Source organism: Lolium perenne, chromosome 6 (assembly GCF_019359855.2).
Source record: "Lolium perenne isolate Kyuss_39 chromosome 6, Kyuss_2.0, whole genome shotgun sequence".
Lineage (NCBI taxonomy): Eukaryota > Viridiplantae > Streptophyta > Magnoliopsida > Poales > Poaceae > Lolium > Lolium perenne.
The window spans coordinates 12,946,302-12,963,515 of record NC_067249.2 but is presented as its reverse complement, the minus strand read 5'-3'; the positions used below and the strand labels follow the sequence as shown (position 1 = coordinate 12,963,515).

General features: G+C 47.1%; 1 protein-coding gene and 1 pseudogene across 1 annotated transcript; both read left to right on the top strand.

Annotated features, from left to right (window-relative positions):
• The first annotated feature begins 10,327 nt into the window (after nucleotides 1–10,327).
• LOC127308846 (F-box/LRR-repeat protein At5g02910-like) lies at nucleotides 10,328–13,406 on the top strand. Its single transcript, XM_071821402.1, has 4 exons — nucleotides 10,328–10,449; nucleotides 10,855–10,970; nucleotides 11,236–12,361; nucleotides 12,514–13,406. The coding sequence occupies exons 1-3, from the start codon at nucleotides 10,341–10,343 to the stop codon at nucleotides 12,127–12,129; spliced, it is 1,119 nt and encodes a 372-aa protein (XP_071677503.1). The 5' UTR covers nucleotides 10,328–10,340; the 3' UTR covers nucleotides 12,130–12,361; nucleotides 12,514–13,406.
• Nucleotides 13,407–14,306: 900 nt separating this feature from the next.
• Nucleotides 14,307–15,008, top strand: LOC127310777 (uncharacterized; annotated as a pseudogene).
• The last annotated feature ends 2,206 nt before the right edge of the window (nucleotides 15,009–17,214 follow it).

The following is a 17,214-nucleotide window of genomic DNA, read 5'->3' as shown; positions in this document are numbered from 1 at the left end:
TATATTCTCGGGAGCTAGAATATTGGAAAGTCCTAGAAGTCCGCTCTGCAATCGACGTGATGCACGTTACGAAGAATATTTGCGTGAACATCCTAAGCTTCTTGGGCGTGTATGGGAAGTCAAATGATACAAAGGAAGCACGGCAGGACCAGCAAAGTTTGAAAGACCCTGATGACCGGCATCCGGAACGGTTTCAAGGTCGTGCGGCTACGCTCGACCAAAGAAGAGAAGGTCATCTTTTTTGAATGCCTGAGCAGTATGAAGGTCCCGTCAGGATTCTCGTCCAATATAAAGGGAATAATAAACATGGCGGAGAAAAAGTTCCAAAACCTGAAGTCTCACGACTGCCACGTGATTATGACGCAATTGCTTCCGATTGCTTTGAGGGGGCTCTCGCCGGAAAATGTTCGAGTAGCCATTGTGAAGCTATGTGCATTCCTCAATGCAATCTCTCGAAGGTAATCAATCCAGAAGTTCTACCACAGATTCTGAACGATGTGATCCAATGTCTTGTCGGTTTCGAGTTGGTGTTCCCGCCATCCTTCTTCAATATTATGACGCACCTCCTGGTTCACCTAGTCGATGAGATTTCCATTCTCGGTCCTGTATTTCTACACAATATGTTCCCCTTCGAGAGGTTCATGGGAATATTAAAGAAATATGTTCGTAACCGTGCTAGGCCAGAAGGAAGCATCGCCAAGGGCTATGGAAATGAGGAGGTAATTGAGTTTTGTGTTGACTTTGTTCCTGACCTTAAGCCGATTGGTCTTCCTCAATCGCGACACGAGGGGAGACTAAGTGGAAAAGGCACGATCGGAAGGAAATCAACGATATGTATGGATGGCCATTCTCTGACTGAAGCACACCACACGATTCTGACCAATTCCAGCTTGGTGGCTCCGTACTTTGAGAAACACAAGAATATTTTGCGCTCGGACAACCCCGGGAAGCCCGAATCCTGGATTAGGAAGGCCCACATGGAGACTTTCGGCAGTTGGTTGAGAAAACATTTAATGAGTGATGATCATGTTGTAGATCAGCTGTACATGTTGGCCAAGACACCATCTTCGACTATAACGACTTTCCAAGGGTACGAGATAAATGGGAATACATTTTACACGATCGCCCAAGATAAAAAGAGCACCAACCAAAACAGTGGTGTCCGCTTTGATGCAGCAACCGAGAATGGGCAAAAGGTCACATATTATGGTTACATAGAGGAGATATGGGAACTTGACTATGGACCCTCCTTTAGGGTCCCTTTGTTCCGTGCAAATGGTTCAAGCTAACAGGAGGTGGGGTAAAGGTGGACCAGCAATACGGAATGACAATGGTGGATTTCAACAATCTTGGTTACCTTGACGAACCATTCGTCCTAGCGAAAGATGTCGCTCAGGTTTTCTATGTGAAGGACATGAGTAGCAAACCGAGGAAACGGAAAGATAAGAAAACTATCAAGGTACATCATGCGATGATTCAAAGCGCCACATTGTTCTTTCGGGGAAAAGAAACATCGTGGGAGTGGAGGACAAGACAGGACATGTCGAGAAGATTATAATATGTTTGCTGAAATTCCGCCCTTCAAAGTGAACACCGACCCAAGCATTAAGTTAAATGATGAGGATGCTCCATGGATACGGCACAATCGTAAGCAAGCAGGGACACAAGGGAAGAAATGATGTGTAATAATTTATTGTACCAAACTTTGTTGAATGAATCATGTGAATTATATTACCCGTGATGTGTTTGGTGTCCATTTTCGAATGATTCAATTGACTCGAGATAGCACTGATGATACATGAAATTTGGAGTGATTCGGTCATACTCCCGCATACAGAAATTTGGAGTGACTAAGTCATACTCCTGCATACATGAAATTTGGAGTGACTAAGTCATACTCCTGCGTACAGGAAATTTGGAGTGACTAAGTCATACTCCTGCATACATGAAATTTGGAGTGATTTAGTCATACTCCTGCCTAGGCGTATAATATGCATACTCGTAGTCTTCATAGCCGCCGCCGTTGTCTTGGTAGTCGTCGCCTTCTAAGTTGCTGCGTCGTCATCGCTGCTTGTCGTCGGCTGTCGTCGGGCGGCGCTCGTGGCTCGAATCGAGGGTAGCGCAGCGGGGATATCGCCGGACGTGATGTAGTCCATGAAGCTCTTCAGAGTACGGCCGTACCACCATAGCCTACGGCCGGACTCGTGTAAGTTTCCAGGAGTCAGACAGTCCTCCTAATACCTGGCGAGAGCCATCTCACGCCGATTTATTAAGAAGGCGTCCCAAGTATGCTTGGTTATCGGGATGCCGACGGGATTCATCCGCTGCCTCCGGCGTGAGGTCGAGGTAGTAGTGGTTCGTGATGGCCGCCGGCGCGCTAGCACTCGAGGGACGGGAGGGACCGGCACGCCGCCGGCGCTTAGGCTCCAGCCGGCAGGGACGCGGTAGCCCGGTGGGCAAGGGTAGTTCGAGGCGCAAAGCTCCTCCACCTGCTGGTAGGTTAGAGTGGGTGTGGTGGAAGCCATGAGAGAGTGATGAGAGATTGTAGAGATGTGATAATGCTGGCCAAGCCGGGCAACATATATGTAGTGAGAAATGGCGGGAGAAATGGGAGCGGGAAGACAGGAGGCGGGAAGAAAGTGGCGGGAAGAAAGAGGCGGGAAGAAAGAGGCGGGAAGAAAGAGGCGGGAAGAAATTGGCGGGAAGAAAGAGGCGGGAAGAAAGAGGCGGGAAGAAAGAGGCGGGAAGAAATTGGCGGGAAGAAAGAGGCGGGAAGAAAGAGGAGAGAAGACAGTGAAGAAATGGCGAGAAGAAGAGGAATCCAGAGCTAGCTGGTCATCTAATCTGGGTAAGCTTTTTTTTTTTGATATATCATCTAATAAATGAATTAGTTTTATTTTTCTGAATTTTTTGATATATTATTTGTATTTTTAAGATTTTTAAATGAATTAGTTTTATTTTTCTGAATTTTTTGATATATTATTTGTATTTTTCACATTTAGAAATGAATTAGTTTTATTTTTCTGAATTTTTTGATATATTATTTGTATTTTTAAGATTTTTAAATGAATTAGTTTTATTTTTCTAATTTTTTTGATATATTATTTGTATTTTTCACATTTAGAAATGAATTAGTTTTATTTTTCTAAATTTGTTGATATATTATTTTGTATTTTTCACATTTAGAAATGAATTAGTTTTATTTTTCTAAATTTGTTGATATATTATTTATATTTTTCACATTTAGAAATGAATTAGTTTTATTTTTCTAAATTTGTTGATATATTATTTTGTATTTATAACATTTACAAATAGGAAAAATTTCGAAATAGGCCTTTAGTCGCGGTTGGCCTGGCCAACCGCGACTAAAGCTCATTTCCGCGGGAACCGCAAATACGGGCGAAAAAAGGGATTTAGTCGCGGTTCCCTTTAGTCGCGGTTGGCCACACCAACCGCGACTAAATCGCCTCCTTTTAAATACCCGCGCCGCCCCGCGGGCGCAACACTTCTTCTTCTCGCCCGCTCGTTCGCCCGCGCGCGCTCGATCTTCTCTGTCGCCGCGCCGCCAAAGCTGCCCGACCGTCGCCGCCGTGTCGCCGTCGCCGATCTTCTCTCTCGCCGCGCCGCGCGGCGCCGCCAACCACCGCGCGCTCCTCGTCGCCGCGCGCTCCTCGTCGTCGCCTGCGCGCAGCCATCGGGCCGGTGCCGCGCCCGCCGCCACAGATCGCCGCCGCCCGACGACGACAGAGCGTAAGGACTCGCGCGCCGCCGTCTTCAGATCGCCGCCAGCTGCCGCGCCGCCGCTACCGCGCGCCCTCGCCGCGCCGCCGGCCGTGTGTCCTGCAGAGAACGGAGATGAGAACGAGTGAGGAGAGAGAGAAAGGGCCAGGGGCGCCTAGCCGTCCCACTTTTTTTGTTTTTTTTTGTTTTTTTTTAATTTGTAACTAAGTACTTAACAAAAAAATACTTAACAAAAAAGTACTTAAAAATTAAAACTTCAAAATTTGTAACTTACAAATTGTAACTTAAATGAAAAATAGTTTTAAGTAATTTGTAACTTCAAATTTTTATTCAACTTAAAAATATTGTAACTTTAAATGAAAAATAGTTTTAAGTATATTGCAACTTAAAAATAGTGTAAAATTTGAGTTTAAAGTTTGTGTAAAAGAAGAACTATAATTTGACTTAAAAAAACAAATAATTGAGACTTAAAATTTTGTCTCAAAAAGAACTACAAATTTGACTTAAAAAAAATTGTGTAAAAAAAACTAAAATTTGACTTTAAAAAAACTAAAAATTGACTTAAAATTTTTGTCTCAAAAAAGAACTAAATTTTAACTAAGTCAAATTTATGAAAAATCCCGTGCTCGTCGACTTTTCTTCCCCGTACGTCCTCCTTCCCCACCGACGGCGCCCACCTCGGCATGGGAACGCGCTTCCGCGGTGACCAGCTACCACCGCGCGTATACGGAGGGGGCCGGCAGCGCTCGTCGCCCCCTCCGTATACGCGCGGTGTTTTTTTTTGGGATCGAGAGGGGGCGGCGAGGGTTATGTGTCGTCGGCACCGCCACCGCCGCGCCCTTTCGCCACCGGTTCGCCACCGCCACCGGTCTCTCGGTCACGCGGTCATTGCGAGGTCGATCGTCCGCATATAACACGCGTCCCCCCTCTCGCCTCCCGCTCGTCGCCCTCTCTGTTTATATGTAGAAGAGATGTGATAATGCATATACACAATTAATTTGTTTTGACTACATGTTTTCAGGACTGACATATGGCGGACGATAGAGCTGACCCGATTCTGGACAACTATGATCCGGACGCTGAAGACCATATGTTCGGCATCATAAAAGGCGATATTCTATATGTGCCGACCGGAGAAGAAGAAGATGATATCTCTTCTTATCTGAACCTTGAGGGTGAAGATGAAGGGCGCCGTCAGCAAGATGATGCCGAAGAAACGTCGATAAACGACGATCTTCAATTGGAAGTAGCAACCACCTCCGGCGCCGAGGTATATATATATACATATTGAACGTCTGGTGATACAAACTAACTGATTTGAATAAATGTGTGTGTACTAACGCGCGCGACTCTCTTTCTTATTTTAGCCCTCGGCCGGATCGTCGAAAAAATCGAGTACGTCGTCAAAGCGTGGCGCAACCAAGACGATGAAACCAAACGAAACATGCACCATCGAGGTTGTCGATGAAGAAACCGGCAGGCCGCTGGAGCCCAGCAAGAACGCCACCAAGTTTATCAGCCAATGCGGAGCCGTTGTTAGAAACAACGTCTCGATCACCGTCCAGGAGTGGAATGAGCCAAAGAAGGCACGTCTTGGTTTCACTTTTGTCGATAAGAGAACAAAAAAAGATTGCTTCAACAAGCTTATGGAACATTTTGTTCTACCACCGGAATACCGCAAATACGATGAGGCGGGTAACAAGATTCAGGAAAACAAGGAGAGGTGCAAGCTAGTCAAACAGTTCGCTCTTTCTAAGATGGCCAACGCATTCCGGAAATACAAGCAAAATCTAGCCCATGACTTTGTCAAGCAGGGCAAGACTCCGGATTTCAAAGGACAATATGAGAAACTGCAACATGATTGGCCAGAATTTGTGAAGCAAAAGAAATCGGAGCAGTTCCTTGAAATATCGAAAAAAAATAAGGAGAATGCGGCCAAGAAGGAGTACAATCATATTATGGGGCCAGGAGGGTATCGCTTTGGCAGCCTAAGTGGGAGAAGATGGAGAACGAGCTGAGGGCGCGAGGAATCCGTCCAGTGCACGGAGGGATGGGACCCAAGGGCCAAAAGCTGGTGGTACGGGCATGGGGGATCGCTGAACCCGGAGACAGGGGAGTGTGTTTATCAGGGCAAAATAATTACACCCACCCAAAAGCTTATTGAGGCAATGAGGGATGCTCAAGAGGGGAGGATCAAGTTCAACAGAGAGAACGACGCCCTGACAAAAGCCCTCGGGAATCCTGAACACGGAGGACGTGTACGAGGCATGGGGCCCATTCCGTGGAAAGTAGGGTTCCCCCAGAACGATGACCCGTACGGTTACAGAAGCCATAAGAGAAAGATGGATCGGGATGCAGATGTTGTGGCGAAGTTGGTAACGGAAATGGATGTGATGAAGAAAACCGTGAGTGTACTAGTCGCCGAAAGAGATGCAGCTCGGGCGCAGCATGAAGATCATCCAATGGATCTCGGAAGCCAGCAGCGGAGAAGAAGCAGCGTGGCTTCCACGGAGGCCTCACCGGCTGGTGCACCGACGATCGAAATTACTGCACCGGAGCCTCTGGTGGTCGAAATTACTGCACCGGAGCCTCCTCGCTACCCCGTGGACGATATAAAGGAGATGAAAGCATGTCATCTGTATTATCCTATCGGGAACATGTCCATGAAGGTAGCCATCGGCAGTGCTTTACCACCTGGAGCACTCCACCACAACAACCCCATTCCAGATGGCTATGCTCGTGTCACGGTGGAGGAGATAGTCCAAGGGTTTGAGGACCTGGACATTGACATTGCTACACCTGAAGGGGTGAAAAGACTTGGAGATGTCAAGCGCCAGTTCATTCTATGGCAGAAGAAATTTATCAAGTTTCCAGGCGAGGCGCCAACAAGTCCACCCCCCTACGGTGGTGGTGGTGGCGGTGGTGGTGGCGGTGGCGGTGGCGGTGGCGGTGGCGGTGACGGTGGCGGTGGCGGTGGTGGTGGTGGTGCTTCACCTACACCTCCTTCACGTCAGCCGACGCCGCCCCCCAATTCACCTCCGGCGGGTAAGCAGACGCCACCCCCCAGTCCTCGTCCGGCGGGTGATCAGACACCGCCCCCCAATCCACCTCCGGCGAAGAAGCAGAAGCAGTCCTGGGTTATTAACCCGGACCCTTATATACCTAGAACCACAAAGATACCAGAGCCATCACTGAAGCCTCTCCCCACAAGGCCTTGGGAACGTAGTGCCGAGGAAGTCGACGCACGCGCGGCTGCTGAATATGAGAAATGGAAGGCGGACTGCAAGAAGAAAAGAGAGCCCGAGCCCAAGCAAGTATTTTCTGACAAGGAAAAGAGCTGGGCTAAGTCATTTTTGAACACACCGTCCCAAGCCGCGAAGAATCTGCCTGACGACTATTTACGTGAACTTCGTAGGCAAGCACTCGCGTTCAAGAGGAACCAAGAGTTGGCGGAGAAGAAAGCCTTGGAGGAGGCCGAGAAAAATTTAGAAAGGGGGAAAGAAGTTGCCCAGCTCGGGGAACAAAGTAAACAATCGATCGCCCCGCTCATAGTGCAAGCCGCCGGTCTGGATGCCCCCGATATCATAGCAGCTGCGGCAGCACATGGATTGACTGTAACGAGTGCCAGAGAACAAGCGGCCGACTTAGGTATCACTCTTCGTGCACTGTTAGGCCTTGATAAGGCGCCAATGAAGGACGTAGTATTTACATATGTGAAGAATGGCCCTCTCGTCGAGCCTGCGCAGGAAGAGGATCTACCTCGACAAATGAAAGGTCTGCTAAATTGGTACAAGGGTTACATAAAACATAAAAACGCCAAAGACTATATCTATGCGGAAGTTAGATATGAGCATCACTTCAAACATTACTATGTACAAATTCATCTGAGTGAATTGTTCCAGCTGTTCAATCTGCGCGACCTCGACAAATCTATCATCAGTTGCTACGTTCTGTAAGTGATTTATTAATTTCTACCCCATCTCGTTCATTGCCTGCACTATATATATATATATATTGTCCTAACTATCTTGTTGTGTACGCTATTATGCAGAATGAAGAAGCGGGAAATGCGAATAAGGAACATCCATGATGTTGGGTTCATTGACCCACAAATCGTTAATTCATATGTGTTAGAACACCACCCCGCCGACGTGGAGGATGACCTGTGGCGGTTTATTAGAAAACAGAAACTCAAAAGTGATATTCTATTTCCTTACCATTTTGGGTGAGTGTTTCTGTCTTGAGCACATTCTCTTTTGTTTACTCCATGCATGGTATGTGGCTAATCGATGAGTTATGCATGATCGTGCATGTATCGTGTCCGCAGGTTCCACGGGATTCTTATGGTAATTCAAGTTCAGACCTCCTCAGTTCTCGTCCACGACTCTCTGAATATGGATCCGGCGCTTTGGGCCGACATGAGAAAAATGATGCAAAAGTAATTATTTTCATTCATTTGCGCTCTATATCGATCGGCCTATTTCGTTCATCATTTCCTAATATCAAGTAACTAATTAATAACTCTCTTGTTCATTTAATTTTCTTTGCCTCGTAGGGTTTGGAGACGGTTCGTAGATACCAAGGTCGGTGAATTCAAAAAAGAGCTACATTTTAAAATGGCAGTGCGGACGACTGGGGATATTCAGCCACCGGGGACCAATCTATGTGGATACTATGTTTGTGAGAGGATCCGGAGATACTGCAATGAGCGGGACCAGAAGTGTGAGAACAACATCCTGAGGAATAACCTCCGGAAGACGCTTAGTCCAGAAGCTCGCTTCCGACCACTTCAAGAGGAACTAGCTGGATGGTTGGCGAGGGAAGTCATCGATCCTAGAGGAGAACACCATTACGATGACGTAGAACTTTATATGCACTAAATTATGGATGGAAACTTGTTCAAAATTGTATATGGTCATCCGATATTGAATATATATTGTATATGGCCATCCGATATTGAATATATATTGTATATTCCTCTTGAATTCTTTTTGGTTCTAATTTCAAATTTGTTTGAAATTGTACATTCATATGCATGTATGTAGTACCGTAGAATATGTGAAACTCCTTCAAAATTAAAACCCAAAAGAAATAAAACAATACAAATTAAAAAGAAACCAGATTTAGGGGGAGGGGGGGGCTAAACCCTAAACCCTGCGGAGGCCTTTAGTCGCGGTTTGCCAGAAGAACCGCGACTAAAGGTCCTCCGCCCTGGCGCTCGCCTGCGGCCCACGTGGACGGGCCTTTAGTCGCGGTTCGTAAGGAACCGCGACTAAAGGGGGGGGCCTTTAGTCGCGCTACTTTGGTCGCGGTTGCGCAACCGCGACTAATGGCAGTTGCCAACCGCGACCAAAGTCCCTTTTTCCACCAGTGATTGGAGATTATACAGAGCGATGTATGTCCACGAGATTAAAAGTATTCACCTATTATAAAGGAAAGTAAAGATTTGTAACTTGTAACAAATCAAAACAGAAAAAAAATCAGTGGAAAGAGAAATAAGAAATTAAAAATGAAGAATGAAAAAGGAAAAGATGAAGAGAACACAAAAAAAAGGACTCCTGGGATCGTATCAGGAAACTAATCCGTGCTATAAAAGACACACTTAAAACAAAATCAAATTAAATTACAGGGCCAAAAGTCCAATGCGATTCTAAGAGCATGTCTAACAGGTCCCGTATTTCGCTGCTCCGTATAACGCTCGCATTTCGCCCCGTATCGAAAAATTGCTAACGGAAGAGTCATTCCGTCTAGCAGACCCCGTATTTCGCTCCGTATTTTCAAAAATAAAAACCCCGGGAAGTTCATCTTCATTGATCATACTACGGATCATACATACGGATCAATGATTCTACATCCAGAATGCGCGATCCTACTCGGGGAGGTCGACTAGGTACGAGTCCGCCTCCGCCTCCGCCTCCCGCAACTCCGCCTCCTTCGCGGCGGCGATGGCCGCCGCCACCTCTTCCTCCTCCGCCCTCTTCCTCTTGGCGTCGTCCTTGAGGAACTGTCGTAGCGCCTTCAACAAGTCGGGGGCCTCCTCGTTGTACCAGCACCCGCTCGCCGCAAAGTCAATGAGCTTCGGCGGGACGTACGCGGCGCCGGCGTACCTGCAGGCCGCACGCCGGCTCCCGGCGGTGGATCTCTTGCATTGGCGCCGCCACGCATCTTCCACGTTGTCCGGCGAGCGGGATCGCTTCGATCCGCTCGCCGGCGAGGCGGTACTGCGGCGGCAGGCGTCCATGCCGGATCTGGGGTGGAATGCAGCGCGGGGGAGTGAGGAATTGCTCGTCGGAGCTAAGTACGGAGGCGGCGGCGCACGGCGGAGCTAGGGTTGCGAGTGAGGGGTTAACCCCTCACTCGCACCTGCGCCTAGTATAAGTACGGGGCGACGGGACCGATTTCCTGGGTTCCGTATTCCGCCGAAATGGGCCGGCCCGAATACGGGACCTGCTAGATGTCCCAAATCGCGTCTGCCCCGTATCCCGCCGGAATTTTACGGGGTGGACGGGTTATACGGGGCCTGCTAGACACTAACAGGCTCTAACTGAACCTGCGGACAACTGTGGTTGATTCCCCGCTTCGCTTAGCTCGCCGCCGCCATGTCCTCCTCTCCCCGACGTCGGCACAAGAGAGCGTGCGTGGAGGAGATCCATGGCGCCGAGGGCAGGACACAGCAGCGGCTGCCGGAACTCGACGCTCCTTCTGTAGGTACTTATCCTTCTCCGAATCCCAGGTCCTTGGTCCACCAAATCTCCGCATCAATCTTACGGCGTTAGCCCTCGGTGAGCTCGTCCAAACCAGTCTTTAGCTCCTAGCGGCAGACCAAGAGGTCCTCCACCGTCGATTCATTAATCATTAGCACCTGAGCATCTTAACTGCACCGAGGTTGCGATAAATTGCAGGAAATTGGCTGTGAAAAAAAGGTCAATCTTCTACTACGCAAGCAGTAGTAGATTATGCAAGGAACTAAGATTGCCAGATTGGAAATCTCAATGCAGCTTGAAAATTCAGAGAAATCACTGCAATTACACGCTCCTACTCTAGTGTTCACATGCAGAGTTTTTAAAGTGGCATGATGGAACCATATTAACCAGCCCAAATGCACTGCTGCAGACAAGGGATTGAGGGTTTCGTCGGCTGAAACAAAGGCGCAAACCTGTGAAGATGATGATATTTGCCAAGGTGCCCCGAATGCGAGACAGTACCTTGAGCTTGACAAACTTCCTGAGGTATAGATTGCGAATAACTCCCAAGGTTATTTAACTGCTTGTTGACACATGATGTATTTGGGTGTAACACTAGGATGCCCACTTTTTTATTACTCTTGATCAACAATTAACGTAAACTTCATCCAGTATGCTTTTCCAAATGGAGGTCTTGATGCAACGCACATGTGCCAATTAGCATTATATACATTTTGTTTTTTATCTCAAGTGAAGTCGCTGTTGGTTCTAGCTACAGTAACTATTGAACTTGTCAACCATGCTTCTGCAGGATATGTTACATCATATACATTCCCTCCTCCCACTGCAAGATGCTGCCCGTGCTGCCTGCGTGTCACGCGGATTTCTTCGCTCATGGAGATGCTATTCAAACCTCATACTCAACTGGCAAACACTTCGGTCGACCGACGATAAATTCGAGGGACGTGAAACACGTTACATCAATAAAATTGACAAAATTCTTAATAATTATTCTGAAAATGGGATGAAGGTGAAGAAACTTAGAATTGATCTTCTATGGTGTATAAGTTCGATTGCCTCCTATCTAGACCGGTGGCTTCAGATTGCTATCAAATCTGGGATCAATGAACTAAGTTTTTCGCTTCCTACTTCCATGAAGGAAAAGTACTGCTTCCCATATTCAGTTTTATTTGATGAGACAAATACTAGTCCGATTGAGTCCATTTATCTCTTCGACTGCATTTTTCATCCCATAGAAACACTAGGTTGCTTTAAAAGGTTGAAAAGTTTAGATCTTGTTTATGTTCACATTACTGAGGACGGATTACAGCAGTTGCTCTCAAAATCTTCCGGCTTGGAAAGGTTGCAAATATGCAGTGCGATAATTTGCTTGAAGATACCTTTTACACTGCAGAAGCTAAAGTTCCTCGCGGTTACAAGGTGGTACGAGATGCAGGCGATAGAGATTAGTGCTCCAAATCTCTCTACTTTTCACTATATTGGGTCCCCAGTCGAGATTAGTATCAGATATCCTTCCCAACTTAAGGATGTGTACTTGGCATCTTTCGTTCCATCAAGAATTCTCTCTTATGGTCGAGCCAACCTTCCATTTATCGCTCGCCATGTCGAGAGGCTTACCCTGATATCCTGTGGTGAGGAATGTTTTATTTTTTACATTTTAATCGGATTATATTTATATAGGTAATTAGGTATCAGTAGACTAGTATTTAGTTGTTATACTGAAAAGCACCATACATAATTAGTCTTTGAACTTGTTCTTCAGAATGTCAACACTCCAATGCTTCCTGACAAGCTCCTCCACCTCAAGAGCTTAGGGATTAGACTTTCTGAGATCAAGAGACTCCCCTATCTATGATATATTTTCCGTGGTTTCTTTTCTTGATGCTTCTCCAGCCTTGGAATCTTTCATCTTGCATGTAAGTAACTATTCATTTCTTCTAGTGCTATACTACCAGTTGGAAAAACATTCGGGCATATCTTGTAAACGATTGTGGCCTTATTTATCCTTCTAAATCATTTGTTATCAAAGAACAATAATATTAGTGGTGATCATACACTCCGTTTGCAGGTAGAGAGAGATGATATAATAAACGATTGTGTTACTGGGGACGATTTATACGCAAGTGGGGAGTCGGCATACCAGCATGATCGCCTCAAACGGGTGAAAATCATGGGCTTCCATTCAGCGAAGAGGCTGATTAAGCTTGTGATCCACATCCTCGGGAGTGCTCCTTCGCTCGAGTCTCTCACGCTGGACACAACTGGTGGTCGGAAGCCTGGTGATGCTGGCAAATGCACCGCCTCAGGAGAGAGTCACAAATGCTGTTGTATGAGTGAGAGAGATGTCGAATATGCTGATAGAGCTGTGGAGGCTGCGGGCAGGTACATCTTTGGGAGAGTTCCCTCAGCTGTTCAATTTGAGGTGCTGGAGCCCTGCAGGCGATGCTATGCTGGCAACCGGTAGATGGATGCTGGCGGGCTTTGTCTGGTCCAACTGGCTCATCTAGTTATTTGCATGTCCATAAAATAAACCGCCAAGTGCCCATCTAGTCTATCTATAGTTAAATTAAAGGAAGAAGTTTGTTGCAGCCTCATCTACTTTCTTGGCAAATATTGATTCTGCAACAACTGCTGAAGCTTATGCTATGAGGGAGGGACTCAAACTTGCTAGTGAGATGGGTTGTAATAATATTGTGATGGAGTCAGATTCTTTGGAAACTGTCTGAGGCCTGTACTGGGGAGAATACATGGTGGAATACATCATCAGCTATATATGCTGACTGCGTCGACTATGCTATAAATATTGGAAATGTCCACTATCGTTTTTGCCATAGAGAAGCAAATGAAGTTGCTCATGAGTTAGCTAGAGAGTGTTTTTTAAACAAAGTAAACTGACTGGGTTGGTGAACCCCCTAGTTTTATTCTAGCTAAACTCATTGATGATGTAATGGTGATTTGATTGAAAGGCGGCAAGTTTCTTACACACTCTTTTCCTTACCAGGGTTTCGAAGGGGGCTGGAAGGTTTTTAATGAGGCGGCTTGCTGACCTAATATAGTGATATTATTTCAAAATAAAAGGAAGAAGTTCTTTTGACTTCTCAAGTTTTTGGTCTGGCTCATTTGACCCTCAACTATGAATCATATAGCTGACCCTGCAAAATTTGAAAAAACAATGCACATAACAGTCCAATGTGGTTCTCAACTCAAAGGCAGTTGGCAACTGTTTGCACATGTGAAGGTCCATCGTTGATAAGATAACCAGCTTGATTACATGTTTACGTCGTAAATGGTTATGTGTGGCAACATTTAATTTCTGTGTTTTTCTGAAGTTAACGAATCCTTGAAATCATAATCTCCAAACTGCGGTAGAAGCACGCCCTCTCAGGCCTGGATCGACCGCTCCAGCCGGTATGAAAAGCTCTGTCGGATTGTTCGTCTGCTTTTCTAGTGTTTATCCCTTGGTTGCATGGTCTGAATCTGTGGCTTCCATTTTATTCCCTCCATCGTTTTGATGTGGTTATAGAAGCACTACAAGACCTCGGTAAGGGTAACTTTTGCGGGATGATCTCCTCGTCCCCGCCAACTGCGCCATCACCACCACCACACCCCCTCACCCAGGCCGTCCAATTCTCTCGTCTTCTTTGCACTGCTCCCTCGACGACGCTCATGTATTCCTTCGACAGAACAGGACCGGCGGCGGCGGAGTGGGGAACAGCATGCTCATATCCTAGACGTTCGGAATCCTCTGACTATCCGTGCCGACCACGTAGTATTCCCGTTACCGTGGCCTACTGGGTTCCCGTAGAGGCCGCGTTTATGCTTCCTCCAACGCTGCATATATGCACGTCCGCGGCGCTGCTCATCGATCCCACCACGGCAGACGGCACCACCTCCACCCACGACGATGCAGGTCTTCGTGAAGACAGTCACCGGGAGACTCTCACGCTGGAGGTCGAGAGCAGCGACACGGTCGGCAGCATCAAGGCCCAGATCCAGCACAAGCAAGGAAGCCTCGCCACCTCCGACGATATCGATGACGAGCTACCGTCGCTCGTCTTCGCCGGGAAGCAGCTAGAGGCGGAGGACGGCCGAACGCTCGCCGACTACGGCATCTACAAGGAGTCGACGCTGCACCTCGCGCTCGGCCTCCGCGGCGGCCGCGGCTACAGCTACCCTGGCCGGGGCTGGTGCCGCTACTACGAGCCCACCCTCCGGGATCTTGCGCAAAGCTACAACGAGAACAAGATGGTCTGCCGAAAGTACGTACCCCGCGCGCGCCCCTATAGCATACATGCTCGATTTCGCTCTCTCACATACTCTAGTACCTGACTTGTCCTCTTACATACTCTAGTACCTGACTTGTCGAACTCCGCCATTGATTGATTCGTACTTAGGTGCTATGCACGCCTTCCTCCGAGGTCCACCAACTGCCGCAAGAGGAAGTGCCGCAGCAGCAACGTAAGTTTCTCTCTTCAAATTGCAAGTTTTCATTGCTCCATTCTGCTGTGATCTGATCAAATTTCTGTCTTTTTTCAGCTAAGGAAGAAGAAAACGTTCCGATGATGGTGAAGCGGTGTCACAAATGGCCACCAAATTAATTTCTCTAGTCGTCTAGTTCCTCTCAGCTTGGCCGTTGAATATGCATGCCCCACAGTTGTTTGTCTGAGCTAGTGCCAGTTACTTAGCACAAGATCATTTTCTCCTTCCTTCACCTAGGAGGTCCAAAAACATTTTCGTTTTAAAGTACTTAATTTTCAGTCAGTTCTCACCATAATTTGACACCTCTGGCGCTTTTAAAAAATAGGTTTTCTGCTCTCGTGCCCCTGGTTCGTTAGTTGTACTAGTTTTCCCCAGCCGCTTAATTTTTTCTCAGTTTTCCCCTCCCTCTAGTTTGAAACCCCTCGTAGACGCTCGGACGGGAGGGTTGCCCGTCTGGTCAGAGACCTTGACCGTTATCGGTGACGGCTAGGGAGCCGCGGTGGTTGTGAATTTACCGTTGCTTTCGAATTGTGTTGACTGTTGACTGGAGGAGCTGACCCAAAGCTTTCCCCTCCGCCCGAGACTGGAGGAGCTCACACACCGCCCCTCCGCCGCCACGCCGTCTTGCCCACCTACCTTATGGCGTCATCCGCCACCGAGCCGCCCCCACCCCCACCACCACCCCCGGGAGGCGAAGAGGGCTTCGCCTCCACCAGATCTGGATCTACCCCTGTCCCCTTTGTATGTTCGTCTGGTGTGCCGCCTCTTCCCGTCAGCCACGGAGAAGATTGGAAATCGGAGGGATCTAACGCATGGATTCCATCTAGGTAAGCATCGTCTGCCTATTTGAATTAACAGTAGGCAGTTTTTGAGCGCCAATTGTTGTTGCTCAACTAACTGTGTTGCTTTTCGAATAGGATTGATTCAGCGCTGGCTTTTCGGCTGGTGGTTAGGCTGGATTCTAGCTTTACGCGTGATTCTAAACACTATAAGAATGGGTTTTACTTCCCATGCGGTGGTTGCAACCACCATATCGTTGAGGGATTTCAAAGCTAACATCTACGATAAGTACACCTGGAGCTCTCGCGATGCAGTTCATTTTGAATATTTCAACAGCACGGAGCGAAGATTTGTTCCACTAATTTCCGACGACAATCTGGGAATTCTTTTTTGCTTTGAATGCTTCTTGCTGGTTCGGTAAAATTCGTATCCATGTGGACAGGGGGCAGGTATCATCTGGTGCTGGGGCATCATCAGGTGGTCGGGCGTCATGTCTCTCTACTGTTGCTGCCTCTGCTAATAGTGTGCGCCGCGGCGCTCCTTGTAGGTCCACAGCTAGTGGTAGCCAGATCGTTTTTGCGGTCGATGTGGAGGACGATGCAGAGATTGGGGATCAGTCTCCTCAAGATGATGAGGATGAGTTGATGTTTCCTGAATTGGTAGATCGATGCAGTGAGCAGGCAATGGAGGATCAATATATGGAAGATATTGCTTTTGGTGCCATATTTGATGATACTGATGATGAAGAGAAGAATGAGAACAATGACAGCCTTGTTTTAGCCGATTACGAAGGTGATGACTTACCAACAATTGGCACCGTATTTCAAACGATGATGGACTGCCGTAATGCAATTACTACGTATTACCTTCTCTCTAAGAATAATTATGAGGTTATTAAAAGTGAGCCAGGTAGGTTCACAGTTAAATGCCCATACAAGAGGTGTAGGTGGAGGCTGGATGCATCCACAGTGCCGCAGCAGCGACGTAAGTTCTCTCTTCAAATTGCAAGTTTTTATGGCTCCATTCTGCTGTGATCTGATGAAATTTCTGTTTCTTCAGCTAAGGAAGAAGAAAACGTTCCGATGATGGTGAAGCGGTGTCACAAATGGCCACCAAATTAATTTCTCTAGTCGTCTAGTTCATGTCAGCTTGGCCGTTGAATATGCATGTCCCACAGTTGTTTGTCTGCTAGAACCAGAGCTAGTGCCAGTTACTTAGCACAAAATCATTTTCTCCTTCCTTCACCTAGGAGGCCCCCAAAAAATTTCGTTTTCAAGTACTTAATTTTCAGTCAGTTCTCACCATAATTTGACACCTCTGGCGCTTTAAAAAAACAAGGCAAAAGATTTGCCCTTTTATTGATAGAGAAGAAGTTTTAGAAACATTTGCCTAGGGAAAGTCCAAGAACTTTTAAGATAAAGTCTATTCTCCCAGAATTAAATTTCTAAAACATTTAGCTCCGGCAAGGCTCCAAGCCTTGGCATTGTCTTTGATTCTAGATACGACGGGG